The 17,845-nt window shown below is 39.2% G+C and overlaps 1 protein-coding gene across 31 annotated transcripts in view; it reads left to right on the top strand.

The window, feature by feature from the left end:
- The window catches only part of LOC117418209 (sorbin and SH3 domain-containing protein 1), a 125,610-nt gene that overhangs the window by 65,755 nt on the left and 42,010 nt on the right, over positions 1 to 17,845 (top strand). For 24 of the 31 annotated variants that reach the window (XM_059035725.1, XM_059035737.1, XM_059035735.1 and 21 more), the window contains 10 exons: positions 1,383 to 1,409; positions 1,520 to 1,641; positions 2,570 to 3,277; positions 4,367 to 4,720; positions 7,718 to 7,856; positions 11,053 to 11,082; positions 12,843 to 13,018; positions 13,656 to 13,716; positions 16,465 to 16,539; positions 16,782 to 16,844. In XM_059035725.1, the coding sequence (XP_058891708.1) occupies positions 1,383 to 1,409; positions 1,520 to 1,641; positions 2,570 to 3,277; positions 4,367 to 4,720; positions 7,718 to 7,856; positions 11,053 to 11,082; positions 12,843 to 13,018; positions 13,656 to 13,716; positions 16,465 to 16,539; positions 16,782 to 16,844 (1,755 nt within the window). The remainder of the gene's footprint in view (positions 1 to 1,382; positions 1,410 to 1,519; positions 1,642 to 2,569; positions 3,278 to 4,366; positions 4,721 to 7,717; positions 7,857 to 11,052; positions 11,083 to 12,842; positions 13,019 to 13,655; positions 13,717 to 16,464; positions 16,540 to 16,781; positions 16,845 to 17,845) is intronic. The other 7 variants (XM_059035719.1, XM_059035720.1, XM_059035722.1 and 4 more) reach the window with 7 other exon arrangements.

Genomic DNA, 17,845 nt, shown 5'->3' with positions numbered 1-17,845 from the left:
TCAAACTCATAATTAGTGGCATATTCCATTGAATGTGTTCATTTTTAGATAGTCATTTAGATAGTCAGATAGTCAACTCTGTGCATTAAAGTCAAAACTGTAACAGCTTGTTGTTAATGCAAACAGTATCCATGGGATGTCTTGTATCACCGCAAACAGTACAACTAGATCATTATAGTAGTATCCCCTGCATAAACTCGACAGTAACACAAATACGATTTTGCTTCAGCTGTTCCTGTTAAGCAGGAATCCCATACATTCATCATTAATTTCAAGCTAGAAACAAACAAGTAATTTGAGTATTTACCGTGAAACTGCACAAGTGCCCTGAACAAGAAAACTTCACTTTTGTTTGTCTCTTCCAGCATGCAGTAGCACAGCACCCCTTGTACTGAATTGTACTGTGATGCTCATACACAGTCATACGCATCATACACATGGGAGGAGTCATATGCAAAAAACACTCATTATCATATAATAGACATATCCACCCAACTCAACACGACATGACCATCATGACAGTAAGAATAGACATAATGAAGCATTCTTACCTTTGTATAAGTTTGTGATCTGCAGATGTGTCAGCTGCACGAAGAGCATAGCGTGTGGTTTTAACTAACTACTGTGCAGAAAAAAAAAAAAAAATTCTATGGGTAAATATCAGGACTTTCTTCCTATGCATCGGGACGCAGGACATTTGCTAGGAAATCGGGACTGTCCCGACCATATAGGAACTGTTGCCATGTATGGATCCTCTATAGGGATTCGTGATGATGAATTACACATGCAGTATGTCAACACTGCACTGACCTTCCCCTTGGTCAACTATTATATGTATATACATCTAGAATTAGAATGATTGGTAGACCAATCGTACAATGTCAATATTTATTCAACTTTCAATCCTGCTTGCATTACTAAGTGTCTTTTCATTAAGCAGGTCAACATTTCAAAAGTCGCCCTTGTTCTGAGCAGCCCACAGTCCATTCTCAGATCCTCAGATTTGAATGTGCAGTTATTTGCGGCATTTGAAACTTCAGAGTGGGAGCGAGGCCATCACTTTTTCGGAGATGCCTTAATTGCTGCTGTGCCTTTCCGAATAAAAGAGGCAGCGAAACAATAGTTTTCCACATCTCCGTGAATGAAGGCCTTGTTGCGTTTACAAAGGTCAGAGATTGTGAGGGAATCTTTTAGCTCTGGTTTCTATGGTAATTTGCAGACATGTCAATACGAGTCTCTACAGAAAGCATTTTGTCTGTTATAGAGTGGTCAGACACTTTACACTGTGTGGTACAGATTATTGACTTGTTGTCTTTTGAAAATAACAGTTTATTTTCACACTTTTTATTCTGGTTCGTCGCTGTCTGTGGGAAAACTCTCAGGTCCTGAGCCGACAGACACAGGAACAGGTATTGATAACCCTGGTTTATGTTCTCTGCCTGCTTTGGAATTAAAGGTCTGGAGTTTTTTTTTCCTCACCACGGTTAACCTTGACTTTGTTCTGTTTGCACTGTTCCAGGTGGTTGGAAAGCACTGCCAGGTGTCGACGCTAATGGAGACAGCTCAGCCCACTCGCTGGCTGCAAAGGGATACCGAAGTGTCAGGCCAAACCTTATTGCAGACAGCAAGACACATTCACAGGTATGAGGTTTTTTTGAAAGGGTTACATGGAAATAAATGATCCACAGGTCTGTTTGACATGGCAGGTAGACTAAACTGTATTTTAATCGGTTACTTTGATAGAACAAAATCATTTTTCATCACTATATATTTTTTTCCATCTAATTAACAGAATTGGGTTTTTCTTAGGTAAAAGTGAGATGACCTTTTCATATTTACAAAATATGTGCAATAATATACAATGGGCTAGATTTGCAAAGGTTTCGCTCCACTTTGGTATAGCAGTATAAATAGCTGTTAATGTTTCAAACAAAAATTAAACAGTTCAGGGTGTTTTCAGAGAGATTCTGCTTGGTTATTTCTAACTGGATTTGGAATATAAACACTTTTATTTCACTAAAAGTAGAGCAAATTTTGTCCTGGAGAACAAGCGTAGTAAATCTGTTTAAGGACTTGCATGTTCTTTGAATTGTTAAGTACATTTGTTTCTTTGTTTACGTAATAAAATGGTAGACTAGAAATAATAACGATGAATATACAGGTTAAATATTCATTTTATATAGTGACAGAATAGTTACCATATTGTAATATTAAAGCATCTCTGAAGGGGAATTTCTATTAATTGTACCATTTTTGTATGTTTCCATGAGCTCATACATTAGACTTCTTAGTCAGTGTGTCTTTAAAGCCTATAATGTGATACAGTAATTTATTTTGTAATGCTGCTCATATTAATTAATGTAACTATAAGTACAGTGTTGTGTAGTTACAGTGGGTAATATACCTGTATTTGAAAGTATATCCAGTAATGTTAATGCAATATATGAGAGGGCGCTGGTTATGGTCGGGTTTTCTTTCAGCTTTTTAAGAAAGTCATCTTTTTACTTATTTTTCTTCTTTTTAACAGTATTTTTCCTGTTTGCTCTTGTTTGTGGTTTGTTCTGTTAAGAAATCTCCCCCCCTGCCCCCTCCTGCGAAAGAGCAAAGCTTTGCATGGCGGCCCACTACTAATCAGAAACTCTCCTACCTTTCCCCGGTTCCCATCATGGACTGTTTGTACATGAGTTACCCAAAACCATACGTGCCTACAGCACCGTCTAGTGGCATCAGTGGGCAGTGCTTGTCACAATATTCTGGTCTAGGCCTGGGTTCTTCAGCAGGGCACACACTAGCACCAGTGTTTGGTTCAGTCCCCAAAGGCACAGTGCATGATTGGCAGGAACAATCCAGACCAGCTCAGTCTGCCACTGTGAGTGGCCATGTAAGCCAACAAGCCAGTCCTGAGAAAAAGATTAGCAGTCTCTATGTAGCTTGTTTATCTAACAACACTTGCGTGCCTGTCTCTGTAAGTGTCCCACAAGAGGAACGAGGTGTCTTCTCAGGAGCTACCATGCACCCAGCACCCCCAGGCACAGGCGATAGCCCCCCCACAGGTGACACCCAATCGCCCCCTCCTCCCATCCCTCCCAGGCCGTTTTTAACTAAAGGTCCTGGGAGCTACTGCCAAGGAGGATACTCCATCAGGTTCTGGCAATCATCTCCATCGGACCAGAGCGGGGCTGCCATAGATTACCAGAACACCAAATCAGCAAGACAAACAGGACCGTACTGGTCAGGTCAACGGCACCGGTCTGCACAAGCAGAGGGATACGGCATGGTACTATACTACTCTGACTTTACTACTTCGCTTCTCTGTGTTTCAAGCCTGACACGTCTCCAACAAGCATTGAAATGTTCTCTAATTTCCTTTCATTTTTAAAGGATCGAAAACCTAATTTCCGACTTCTTCTTTTTACAAACAGGTGTTGTTCTGTGGGAAGCACTTTTATGTAGAATATTGTGGTTTTGAGTACCTGAGAAGGTTGTGGACCATATTCCATAAAAGATAAGTGTGCAGGTTGACTGGTTCCAGCTGTGTTCTGGGTTGTTCCACCACAGTCATTTGGTGTGTATGTTGACAGGGGTGCTGGAAGCTTCATAGCCTATCCTTTGACAAAACTGATCAAGCTTACACATTCTTATCTTTTACTGAATCCAGTCCTGTGCATGTTTCTGAAATACACTGTTCACCAGCAAACATCAATGGTTTGTTTTTCATTTTTTATTATGATTTTATCACGTTGGTTTTTCAGTTTGAGTGCTTATAGATGGGCCAGGTTGACTGAAGTCTACAGAGGTGATACATCACAAGGAACCAGACCCAATCATTACAGTCTGAGCTTTTAAGAATTGGACCAGTTTTAAAACTCAGTACAAGGATGACATATCACAGTTATCATAACGAATAAATAATTCTTAATGTTTAGAATCACTGTTCATCATTTTCTGTTTCAGTCATCACATTCTGGTGACTTTTTAAAACTCAGAAGTTAAAAGCACCCTATGTGGCCTCGAAACAGATCTAAAAACCATGTCCAAGTACAGCACAGAAAATAATACAAAAATCTATCCAAACAAGAAGAATACATTAGTTAAGATAACTGTGATAATGTGTACCCATATTAAAGATGAAGTCGTGTCCAGTGCAATCGTAAAACGAACAATCCTTAGTGCCTGTTCACTTAGATGTATGTTTTTTTCCCTCCATTTATTCTACCAGCCAGTAGAAATAGCAATTGGAGGGCAGTTCTTAGTAAATATGGTTTAGTTTTGTGGCAATGTCACTGTCCGTCTGATTCAGGACAGTTGGTTCTGAGATGGCCGTGTGTTTAGCCTGTTTGCATAACAAACCCCTTATTTCCAACAGGACGATACAGCTGGCCCTGCTCAGCCCGACATCATAGTGGTCCCACTGACTGAGGTTGCTGTATTTTCTTCAGCAACAGAGGGCGGTCAGTGCACCCCTCCACCTCCTCTACTACCCACCGGAGCCGATCCCGCGAGCGCGTCACTCACCCTGCCGACTCTCGATGATTTCATACCCCCTCACCTGCAGAGGACCCCAACTCACCACACACCCACCACCTCCATCGGCTGTGCTTCCCCTATTAACCTGCCACCACAACGAGCATTGTCACCTGCAACGGGTCCCCTTCTTGTAGAAGTTCCTCTGAGTTTCCCTGAGACTTCAGCCACACTCCCTGGAGTTTCTGCACCTACAGTAAGACACCAGTGCCCTCACCCACTTCCTAAGTGGCACAGATCAAAACAGCTTTGTTTTATCTATTTTGTTGTGAATCGGTGAAGCTTGCCTAAAACCTGCTAAGCCTACTAAAAAAAATTCTCACCACTTGCGAGAGCTCCAAGTGCATGAAAACAAGTTAAATGGCTTTTACAGGTTGTGCTTACATGGCTTTAATGGTCATTTACTAAAAGCTTATTTGTATCAACTCCGCTACAACCTGTGCTGAACTTCTTGCCTTCCTTCCTTCCTTGACAACGGCCAAAATCAACATATTTTGGCAGCACAGCGGCCTCGGCACCTAATCTCTGCCTCTTGTGTCTTGAACTAAAGTACTTTTAACACTGCTGCACAAGTCACCCCTCTGTACAGGCGAGTCTTTGGCCCAAACAGATAAGGACTCATTTCACTTTAAATGGCAGTGAAAGCACTGCACTCACATGTTCCAACAAGACCTCATGTGATCCTTTCTGGCTGTGTTTCTGTACATTCTGCTCCTTCTCCCTGGGAGACACTACACCTGTTTTGCATAGTTGTGGCCCCTGCTGGCGCCGCACTGTCCCAACTCCCTCTAGCATTGATGCTAAACTTGTTTTCTTTCCTTCCTGACACTGCCAGCTGCGGTAATCAGGTCTCATTGTAGCCTGCATGAGTGTGGTATGTCTTGGTACCTGCTGCGTGAGGAATGCAGGCCGGACGGGGACATTTATCACGCCCTTATTTCTCTGGCTCAGCCCCGTCAGGCAGTGTTGAAATGTTTGTTTCTGGGAGGAAGACGAGACTCAAGCTACAAGGCCCCGAGCCAGGCAGTGAGATGCCAATCAGGGGATAAATGTTAATGATATGTTACTGCTTTTAAACACCACAGTTAAACAGTTATGCAACCTGCTTTGGAAGTATCTTCTTGTATTTAGAGGAAATCCGTTTTTTGCCTTTTCTTGGGAGGGGGTGAAATCTGCTTGTGTTAACATTTTCTTTGTGTTTTAACTCAATTTATATTCCAGCATGCAAGGAGGGAGGTAGGGGAGGGGGGCACATTTAAGACAATGTTTTTTACAGTATATAATGTCATTAGACAATATATTCTAGGTACAGACGTGCTCAAATTTGTTGGTACCCGTAAAACTCATTGAAATAATGCTTCATTCCTCCTGAAAAGTGATGAAATTAAAAGCTATTTTATCATGTATACTTGCATGCCTTTGGTATGTCATAGAATAAAGCAAAGAAGCTGTGAAAAGAGATGAATTATTGCTTATTCTACAAAGATATTCTAAAATGGCCTGGACACATTTGTTGGTACCCCTTAGAAAAGATAATAAATAATTGGATTGTAGTGATATTTCAAACTAATTAGTTACTTTAATTAGTATCACACATGTCTCCAATCTTGTAATCAGTCATTCAGCCTATTTAAATGGAGAAAAGTAGTCACTGTGCTGTTTGGTATCATTGTGTGCACCACACTGAACATGGACCAGAGAAAGCAAAGGAGAGAGTTGTCTGAGGAGATCAGAAAGAAAATAATAGACAAGCATGGTAAAGGTAAAGGCTACAAGACCATCTCCAAGCAGCTTGATGTTCCTGTGACAACAGTTGCAAATATTATTAAGAAGTTGAAGGTCCATGGAACTTTAGCCAACCTCCCTGGGTGCGGCCGCAAGAGGAAAATCGACTCCAGATTGAACAGAAGGATAGTGCGAATGGTAGAAAAAGAACCAAGGATAACTGCCAAAGAGATACAAGCTGAACTCCAAGGTGAAGGTACGTCAGTTTCTGATCGCACCATCCGTCGCTTTTTGAGCGAAAGTGGACTCCATGGAAGAAGACCCAGGAGGACTCCACTTTTGACAGAAAAACATAAAAAAAGCCAGACTGGAATTTGCTAAAATGCCTATTGACAAGCCACAATCCTTCTGGGAGAATGTCCTTTGGACAGATGAGTCAAAACTGGAGCTTTTTGGCAAGTCACATCAGCTCTATGTTCACAGACGAAAAAATGAAGCTTTCAAAGAAAAGAACACCATACCTACAGTGAAACATGGAGGAGGCTCGGTTATGTTTTGGGGCTGCTTTGCTGCGCCTGGCACAGGGTGCCTTGAATCTGTGCAGGGCACAATGAAATCTCAAGACTATCAAGGCATTCTGGAGCGAAACGTACTGCCCAGTGTCAGAAAGCTCTGTCTCAGTCGCAGGTCATGGGTCCTCCAACAGGATAATGACCCAAAACACACAGCTAAAAGCACCCAAGAATGGATAAGAACAAAACATTGGACTATTCTGAAGTGGCCTTCTATGAGTCCTGATCTGAATCCTATCGAACATCTATGGAAAGAGCTGAAACTTGCAGTCTGGAGAAGGCACCCATCAAACCTGAGACAGCTGGAGCAGTTTGCTCAGGAAGAGTGGGCCAAACTACCAGTTAACAGGTGCAGAAGTCTCATTGAGAGCTACAGAAAACGTTTGATTGCAGTGATTGCCTCTAAAGGTTGTGCAACAAAATATTAGGTTAGCGGTCCCATCATTTTTGTCCATGCCATTTTCATTTGTTTTATTATTTACAATATTATGTTGAATAAAAAATCAAAAGCAAAGTCTGATTTCTATTAAATATGGAATAAACAATGGTGGATGCCAATTACTTTTGTCAGTTTCAAGTTATTTCAGAGAAAATTGTGCATTCTTCGTTTTTGTGGAGGGGTACCAACAAATTTGAGCACGTCTGTATATGTTACTTCAGATATAATTTACCATGAAGACAGTGCTCCACACCTTTTGAAATACACTGTTTATTCTCAGTGGATTATGTAACAAGGTAGCAAACATTATAATGGTCTAGAAAGCTGAACTCGCCTCTCCTTTTTGCTCTTGTGCTCTCTCTACTATCTTTCTCAGTCATTCCTATAAAGTACAGTTCATTATACGGCTGCTCCCATTGCTTGCTGTATGTGACTGTGTGTTCTTGCTTTTGTGCAGCCTGTGACTTCTGAAGCTTCAGCGCTCAGCTCCAACTGCGATCTGCACTCACTTTACCCATCAACAGGCAAGCCTTCCTCAGCCTACCCTTCCACAACAACAGTCAACCCCACTATTGTGCTTTTACAGCACAACCGAGGTAAGAAGAAAACCATGCAGCGACTAAGATTAATCTTAATACGCCTGCGTATGGAGAAACCAACAACGCATGAGAATTAGTATGTGGAACAAGTGTGGAAGTGTGTGCTCAGTTACAGTTTAATTAATAGCTTACAGTGTTACAGAACCCCCCCCCACACACACAGTGTTTACAAGGAACACGTTACTTTGCTGTATCCTGTGCATGTCGCAGCAATATGTTTTTCAGCACAACCTCCATTGTTTTGCAAATTAACCAATTTGTTTTCAGCTTATTCTCACCAGGAGAAAGAAAATTTTAATTTTAAACATTGCAATGTATCCAGATCATGCTCCTTCCTGCAAGAAAACTCGATCCTTAGAAGATCCTTAGTCTTTTTCTCGCTCCCGAGTAAATGTTGTAGAAATGTATTCCCCAGTTGATCTTTAAAATGTAACGCTGCAATACGGACAGCTCCGGATATAACAAATGTCTAACGTGTTTCTTGCATTCTGTAACACTTCAATAGTTCTGAATAGGTACCAAAATATATTGAATGATTTAAACAGCTGCGGATCAAAACACCACTGTCCTTAAACACGTATATATTTTAATGGTTTTACAATTAATGCGCATGTACATTTTACAAACCTGGATTGTTTGGCCTGCAAAACCATTGAGAAAATAACCTGCTTGATCAATGACTTAAAGGCACAAAGTTCGGAATTAACCCTGAAACAATACAGATAGTTTGAGATGCTGAATAATCAGCAGTGTAGGGGTAGAACTAATATGTTGCCACTTTTAAAAGGAAAAAAATCATGCATTTCACAGTCTGGTCCTCTATTTGTGAACATGCTGTTTGGTAACACATTGCTGTTTGTGCACTTGTATGTGCGATTAGTCGACTACAGGGTCACTTTTCTATTTGACTTGTCAACTATTGAATGCCATCCTTAAAACAATGATATTAATTTTGTTGATATGCGGATTATAGATATTGTAATACAATAAAAGTAGTAGACAAGACCTGGTTAAGTGAAGGCTCCCATTTTAGCCAGGAATCCTGTCAATAGCACAAGAAGCAGCCAGATTGATCAAGGTTGTTTTAGCCTGGACTGCAATAGATTGGAATCACACTCATGAATGCCCTTGGGAAATATTTTTACAGTTTAAGCACGTAGCAAGAGAATACCCTGGCTACCACAAACCACCATTGCAAAGGCTCCGAGTGGATATAGTACACAGGAAGAAATACAGATTTAAATTAAATATAGGTCCTGGGAGAATCTAAATCCTGGCTTTCTAATTGATCCAGAGAACCACCATCATAGGATATTAAAATATTTAATGTAAAAGAAAATAGTTCAAACTAGTTTCAACTCGACTACAGTAAAATCTGAATTAAATATTTACCAAAGCAAATTAACAGTTTTCAAGGTGCCTCTCTCCCCTTATAAAAGTTTCCCATAGTAAAAGCACAGCATAGTGAAAGCAAGGTGAATCTTAGGAAAGCTTTGCAAAGCCCAGAGAGGTGTGGTAAAGCATATTGCAGCTATGGTAAATGCATAGTATAACCATGGGAAAACTGCAACATTTACAGTGCAGATTTAATGTAAAGCAGGTAGTACTGTTCATAATTTTTCATTTACCCAGCCGGATTAGCCAGCAGATTGGACAAAAGCATTAGCCAAATTAAAAATGTATAAAAAAAAGAGATTCAAATGTGTTTTATAATCTGGACCATAGACTCTGCACCTTACTCCACCCGTTTTAATGTGGAGAGCCTGCAATAAAGCATAGGGTTAAAACCTCATGGATTAATACAACACTGTGAGGGGCATACTGGGGTCTTATTCTTTAAACTACTATCTAACAAGCACATTTCCTGCTGGCATCACAGCTGCCAGCTTGTCTGTATTACACAATGGTAGCAGTTCATGCTACAGTATTGACAATCTCTGGTAGATTGTCACATCAAGTGGGGGAGGGAGAGAGGCAGTTATGTTGCAATGGCTATGGTACAATAAAAGGATACTACATTGGTTAAAATGGATTAAAATTTTGACAAAGCAATTAAATTAAAACCTAGCTCATCCTATAAAATATGTGTGTGTGAGAGAGAGAGAGAGAGCGAGAGAGAGAGAGAGAAATGTTCTCATTATGCAGAATGCTTGGTGCATGTAAACATATTGATTAATGTACACTGCAGCACTGACTAAATGAATTTTAATGACTGTTAAGTGAGTTCATTCACTGAGGTTTTTGTCCCAGCAGGCTCATTTGCAGTAGTGGTCATAAACAGCTAATTTAAACCTGCATCCTTATTGCAATGAAGGGAGTCATTTCACCAGTGCTTCTTACAATTGAATTGTGCAAGGGAGCGTTGAGTCTCTTTTGCTGAAGTGTCTCTGTCACGTTGCTCATGCCACCATGCATGCTCATGCAGTGTCTCACCATAGGGAATCCACAGGGTCATTCAGGAGCAGTTATGAGCCCAGTTCCCCATAACATAAAAAATATTCATTCTCAAATAAAACCCAGAAGAAACTATCAGTGTGTTGAAGGCACTATCCAAAATGTCTACTTTTATAAGGTGCAGTTTATAAGTCAAGTAGGTAAATGTTTCAGCAAGTGCTTTCATCAGTCTACTTAACTTGAGTCTATTATAAGTTTTACCATATTGGCAAATCAAAATCAGAATGGTTTTGTGAACATCCATTTTAGAATGAAACTAGGCAAGAAGGAATGCGTAATATTATGGAGTATATTATGGATATCCTTTTATGGATGGTAAGGTCATTATTGATGTGCTGAATGACGCATCTGCTCCAACAGTCTTCTCCAGTAATGCTTTATTCTTATTCAAATATCAAAAAATGAAAAAGCATTCGAAAAATGCTTCTCAAGAGGGAAGATAGAAAAAGGATTTTTGCCCATATTATAAAGTAATACCCAATACAATAAAAAAATACTTTTTCAAGACAGAAGAAATGGTAATGTGTCCTCCTTGTTTTGGAATTTGTGGGATTTAAAAAAAAAAATGAAAGATGTTTGTTACATATTTGTAATAGTAAGAAAAACTGCACAATGCATTTTGTGTTCACTTTTAAAATGCACACGTCACTGTCTGTCTGTGCATCAACGTGATTGTTTGTTTTTTGATTTTTGTTCTCTGTTTGATTTTTTTTTTCTTCTTATGCTTCTCTCACCACAGAACGGCAAAAACGCCTTAATAGTTTGGCAGGTACGATGTGAAGGTCTTGTACACAGCAACTGCTCGCTGAAGAAACTGACTTTCTTAGTTTTTATTGTGAGGACCCTCAGCAAACACCTCAACAGCACAGTAGCCCCTGGCAGTTTTAGCTATTTTGATTGGCTAGCAGGATTTTCAGAGGCAGCAGCAGACTTCATTCAGCCAATCCTGGCTATTTGTGCTTTAGGCAGATGATCTCCCAAATGAGCTGCTTTGTTTTGAAGGTGCAGTGCCCCATGCGGTTTAACCTATCCTCTCTGCAGGTACCTGTAAAACTTCATCCGTAAAATAATCCTCATTTGGGGGGAAAAATGAGTCATTTATTTTCTGTTTCTTTCTGAGCTGTGGCAGGGATGTAGCAGGAGCATGCCTGTTAGACTCAGTGACAGAGTAGCAATGGCATCATGGTTTCAATAGGAGTGTTTGTCCATTACACTGGCTGAGAGAACATTGTAACTAACAAAAGCACAGTTTTGAGAAATAAGCATTTCAAGTTTTACTGTAACATCAAAGCATAAATCGGTCATCAGGCATTTTTTGGGGTATTTTGTAGTTACTATATTCTTGCGTTCAGAATATAAACAAACTGAATGATGAACAAGCTCTGTTTAGTAGAGTGCAGGGGGTGCTAAACTATTGATTTAAGGTATACATTTAGCCTGATTTTGGGGCACTGCAGCTTTAAGGCTCTGGGCCAGTAACGGTTCTTATGTCATTGTTTTTTTAAGATTTTAAATAGTTTTTCAAAATGATTACAATAGAAATATCAGTTGCTGATTAGGTTGCATTACAAACCACCTCCACCAATTTAACAATGTCAGAGAGTGTTTGCTCTGGGTACCGCTTTTCATATACAGCCACTTTGCATGCGCCTTTGCATGAGCTGATGTCCTTTCGGGTTCTTGGAACTGTCATTTCTCTTCTTAACAGCTCTGGTGTTGCATGCTGTTGACTGTTTAAAGACAAGAGATGTCTGTGTTGAAAACATTTACTGTTTCAAAAATATGCTGATGCCACAGAATATGCATTCAAACCTATGAAAAGCACAAGCAGTGACAGATTACTGTTTGCAGAATGCTGTGCAAAGACCTGGCGTTCCAGACACTTGCCTAAATCACTTACAGTGTAAAGTATTGTTAAAAAGTCAGATTTGAGTCGGTAATGGAGAAAGACCCCACACTGCACTGCGTAATGCATTACGATGCATGTTTCAGAATGTTGTGCACTGAAGTAATAGTTCCAGTAGAACATTATTCAGAAATGTATTACGTTTCTAAAATTAAGATGCATACATTCTCCCTTGATAACCACATTTATAGTTGTAGTCCCATTCTCTAATAAGTAAAAAGTTTGGAAAGTTTTTTTCTGTAGTGTATGGTTTATAGATGTCTATAAGATCTGGTAGCATTAGTGTTGGGGAGTAACGCATTACTGTAATCTGACAAGCTCTCTTTTTTTGATATCATCTGTTGGGATCTTGGTCCCCGCCAGTACAGACTGTGGTGAAGTCCTTGATCATCATAATGTATCCGTTCTTGTCACATCATCTCATTACTCCATGTCCTTCCTTTCCAACTAAACCGTGCTGCCTGGGGTGATTTATTTAGGCTACAAAAAGAGGGCTTCTGTTTTTGCACGAACAATGCAACTACGGTATTCTGTTACATCAGGGTTTGATGTATTTGTTTCTTTTTAAGCCCGCTATGCTGTTCTGTTGCCTTGCGCTGATCGATCTCTGGTTCAATCCTTAGAACCTGTGCCAGAGAGGCCGACAGATCCCAAGACAGAAAGCACAGGTGTGCCGGAGAGGATTGCAGATTCCACACAGAGTGAAAAGGCAGCAGATATGGACGAGAGGAGAACAAGAGTGATGAGGGCTCAGTACACTGGCATCGGCCCTCTAGATGATGTAGGAATTCCAATGAGGGTAAGGAGCTGCTGGTTATGCGCTATTACAGTATGTTAACTTCCGTTATAATTTTGGATCTGGCACTACAAATGGCATTGTCATTGAACACTCCTTTTGCTCACGAGTGTGTGCTTGAAACTACTTGTTCAGAGTTACACAGAATACTTGTAAGAGTTTTGAAAAGATTTGTGCACGTCCACTGTTATTAGCTGTACTTGTTGAAACTTTTCTCCATTTTGAAATCTTAAGTGGATTGATTTGTTAAAACAATATTGCTTTTTGATCCACACTGATTCCTTGTTTTACGGACCTGTGAAATTTGATGTTGCAATAAATTAGGAAATAATGCGATTTGGTGGATTTTTGGTTGGTTTGAAAGGTTAAGAAATACAGAACAGTTGTAAGCATTGGCCATTGCCAATGCTTACAACTGTTATATACTGTTATATACTGTTATATATATATATATACTTTTTTTTAATATTGATGAAGTTAAGGTTAGGGTTATAAAATTATAATTGGCAGTAAAATAATTGGGCACTGTACATTTTTTAAATAAATCAATTATCTACGTATAATGTCATCTTTACTTGAGCATGTTTATTGTAAAGAAAAGGTACGTTGGTAAAGCCAATCTTAATCTTTTCTTTTACAGAATACAGACAAGTCCAAGGATTGGTATAAAACGATGTTTAAACAGATCCACAAAATCAAAGGTAATGTGTAAATGTTCTATATTTTGTATAAATGTATAAATCAAAGTGGGATTTCTTTCTATGAAGATGCTTGTGTTGTACAACGTTTGCCGTCAAGGGCATTCATGCAATCAGGACAGCTTGCAACAATAGATAAACTGGCCTGTATTAAAATGCAAAGGAAAAAAAAAATCATATTGGTCATAATCTCTAAAGATGTATTATGTATTTTTGTATTTTAAATATTAGAAACAGGCTGGTGATTATGCAGACCAAACTTCTAAGGCTACATTCACACTGCGTCCATTTCAAACAGACTCAGTCTGGTTCATTTAATTTACACTTATCTGCGAGCAAAGGGACCGAGTTCATTTGGATGCAAGCTAAAGTTCTTTTTTCAGGACCGAGTCTGTTTGTGTTCACAATGCAGTTTGCAAGTGCACTCGGCTCATTTTTATATGGTGTGTGAACCGGATGCTTACAATATTCTGCAAGGCATATTGAAAGATGGCAGCTATTGATGTATTGCACCGGTTTTTAATATAGCATGTTTTAGATTCCTACATATTGCTGTGGAAGAAAGCACTGGGAGGGGAGCACGTCGCTAATTTAATGAATACCTACAGTAGAAGAATTTACGCAATTCTGCACGGTTCTCCTAATGTTGGCATTAAACAAAGTAATTATTATTTTTGTGAGTTGGATTTTGGTGTCTGACTAAACTTTCTGTCAGAGCTTCAGTTTCTCGCACTGTCCCTCTGGTTTAGGATTACCAGATTTCCAAAGTGAAAAACAGGGATTTTTTTTTTGTTTTGTTTTTCTTCAATTCACTGATGCTGTAGCAACTCTGAAGCCAGAAATAAGTCAAAATAACCCAATAATAGTTTAGAAATTAAACATCTGGTGAATATATTGCAGATCATAACACCTCATTATTTTCTTTATACTGTCATCTAGTCAAAACATGTTAAATGTACAACAAAACAGATTTAAGCTATTGCCATTTAAACATATGGTATACACATAATCAGAATGATTGTTTATTTTATTTTTTAATGACGCTAACACACAACCTAATACAGTAGCTATTAACTTGCTGAGCATGCTGATTTCAGTTTTGTACTGAAAAAAAAAAAATACAATAGCAAAACTGGGAACATTAACAACTTTACTGTTTCCGACAGTGACACAAAATTAAGGCTGCAAACTGTGACAATCTCAGTTTTCCCAGGATGTCTGTCCCCGAGACATTTTTAGTTATTTGCTCTAATTGTTTCCTAAAAATAACTAAACCATTAAATGTTTACTTCCTAGTTAGATAACCTTGTATCGTTCATTTCCTATGTGCAGAAGGACCAAGTCCAGCTGTTGTTCATATTGACCGAACCATACAGAGTGCAGACCAAACCCTCTAAATGGACCCAGTGTGAACACAGATTAATACGGCCACAAAAGACTGTCCTTAAAATGCAGATCATGAATTCTACTGTATACCACTATTTCCTACTGTTCCTAGGTCTTAGATAATTCAGTGTATAATGTTTGTGATTGTCTAAATTCCTGTAATAAATTATTGATGAATCATAGAGGAATGTATTTGATTTGAACACTGATTCATCACTGAAATAAGTGATGCGATAACTTTCAAGCGTATTGTTCGTATAAAAACACTGACTGAGTGCACACAAGTTGGATGTCCAATAATGACCTACAGTTAGGCGAGCTTGTCTAACTTGCTTATAGTGATCTATAGTGATCTGGTCAAAAGGTAATATTTTCTGATTCACTAATGAACATGATCCCCTACAGTAGGTTGGCAAATACTGCCAACATTTTAGGGACATCTCAGAATTATACCTTGAAAACCTCAAGCTCTAAGCATGCCCCATAGATGCTTTGATTTAGTTTTTCCAAAAAAAAGAATTTTCTAAATTTGTACATTTTATTGTTTTCACGACTCAAGTGAAGCCAGTTAACCAGCAACAACATTATATGGGACTTGTATTAATTGAGATATTTGTTTCCCCTTCACTTCCTGTGTAAAAGAATGCACAGGAAATGGTGGGGGCTTACTTCCTGTAACACTTGAAGTGAACGATGAGGAGAAATCAATCTTAATGGGCTATATTTTCAAAGCGTTTACTCCAGTCCTTAATGAACCTAATACTTTTTCTAATAGAGAAAGTGACACAGTAACGTTACCAAAAGAGGAATAAATAACTTGACGGTGCAAATAACTTGAGGATGTATTACATTAGCTAGTTGTTTGGTTCTAGCTTTGTCATATGAACAGACTTCATTAAAGACTGGAGTAAATGCTTTGAAAATACAATGGACTTCATATGAGTCAAAATAGTCTTGAAAATACAAATATGAACAGAAGAACAAAGACTTGTCAGGAATATGTGTTACTTTGGTTATTACTATTCTAGCAAACCGGCTCTTGTGGGATATGATGGCGTATCTGGAAAATGAAAACAAACTGACTTTCTGAAGCAGGCTGTCTCCAGTCCACTCCTTTTTTCACTGCCTCCCTCTGGTGTTTTCCATTTTCTTTCCACTTCCACCTTGTAAAGTGAGGCTCTGGAGAGCCTTTGGGTATCTTGCTAGCCTGGTAGAGGGGGTACTTAGGAATCTCACTGTCTGTGTGCCCTGTAATCTTCGCAAAAGGTGTCTGTCTGTTTCTATGCATGATCTGTTTGCAGCATCCTGTACACTCTTAAATATTCTCTCTCTTTTCTCTTTCTGAAACACACTGTTTTTGCTCAGATTCTCCTGAGGAAAACCCTTACCACCCTACCTACAAATTCCCCGAACCCACCGAAAAGCTGAACAAAATAGAAGGTACCGCTGCTGCCGCCTCAGCTAGCCAGCGATGTAGTTTTGTGTCTCAACAGAAACTGTAGATTCTCTTGTGTTGCACATGTAGAACTAACATCTTGCTTCTTTAGATTCTAACTGTAGTTAAAAAAAAATATAGAAAAACATAACTGTAGTTGAACATCTTAATAAGTATAATGCATATGGAAAGGTACAGGGGAAAAAATTGTGGATGTTTTCAAATCCACTGTATTTCTCTGCTGCAGAGGAAAACCCTTATGCTCCTACCTACCAGTTTCCTGTCTCCACACCTAGTCCTAATTCTGAAGGTAACAGCGAGGAATATGTCTTTTGTTGCACTACTTTCACTGGGTTGGAAGGTGGGTTGGAGGGGTCTAACTACATTGCTTAGTTCCCTCACCTACTGATGCATTTGCCTAACCCCCTGCTGACCTTTGACATAGCTTTGCAGTGCTTGTGCCTAATAGCTGACAGCCCACTGATTTGCAGGTTTTGTTGTGAGAGGCTTTTATTTACTTTATTTGCTACGCAATGTTTTTGGACATTCAGCAATTATCTAAAATGTACATAACTGCTGAATGTTGTCCGCTTATTACACTAAACAGCGCTCCATTCTGTCTTTGCGAAAGCAGTTTTTAGGTACTGAATAACAAAATAAAATAAAGTGGCTCAGTACTGAACAGGGATGGCATGGACGAAAGAAAAAAATATGAAGGTCAAATGGTTAACTATGTAGGCCGAAGCATCCTCGGTTTCTAATCCTGTATCGCTCATTAAGAACAGATGGCCCATGTTTATTAGTTGACTGTCAGGCCCATAACTTTCAAACCAGTTAAGGGGCCTGCCTGGTTCGGGGAAAAAAGAGTCTGCGTCCTGTTTTATTACTTCAAGTTCGCTTACCAGCGAGAAATGCAATGAAAGGTCAAACTGAAAAGAAGCATTTTATAGAAACAGCAGAGCTAGCAAATGATCCGGGAGATAAGTCAAGTGTCTCTCTTGTGCCACGGTAATAATGATCTCACTTAGAAGTTCTCTTTTGTTGGCTTATGTGCAGCAGGTATAGGTCTTTTTTTTTATTTATTCATTCTTGAACCAGGAAAAACCCCATTGAGACCAAGGCCTCTTTTATAAGAGTGTCCTGGCAAGATGACCAGAAACAGACAGCAGTAATTTCACATTCCTAATTGCTGTTAGTCTGGCATATTTTGCTTCATATTTTTTTAACATTATGTAATGTTTCAACAAAACATCTTGCCTATCTCATTAACTATGGGGAGCACAAAACTAGTTTGTGGAATATGTAATATGT

Source organism: Acipenser ruthenus, chromosome 13 (assembly GCF_902713425.1).
Source record: "Acipenser ruthenus chromosome 13, fAciRut3.2 maternal haplotype, whole genome shotgun sequence".
Taxonomy (NCBI): Eukaryota; Metazoa; Chordata; class Actinopteri; order Acipenseriformes; family Acipenseridae; genus Acipenser; species Acipenser ruthenus.
This window is presented reverse-complemented; position numbering and strand designations above follow the sequence as displayed.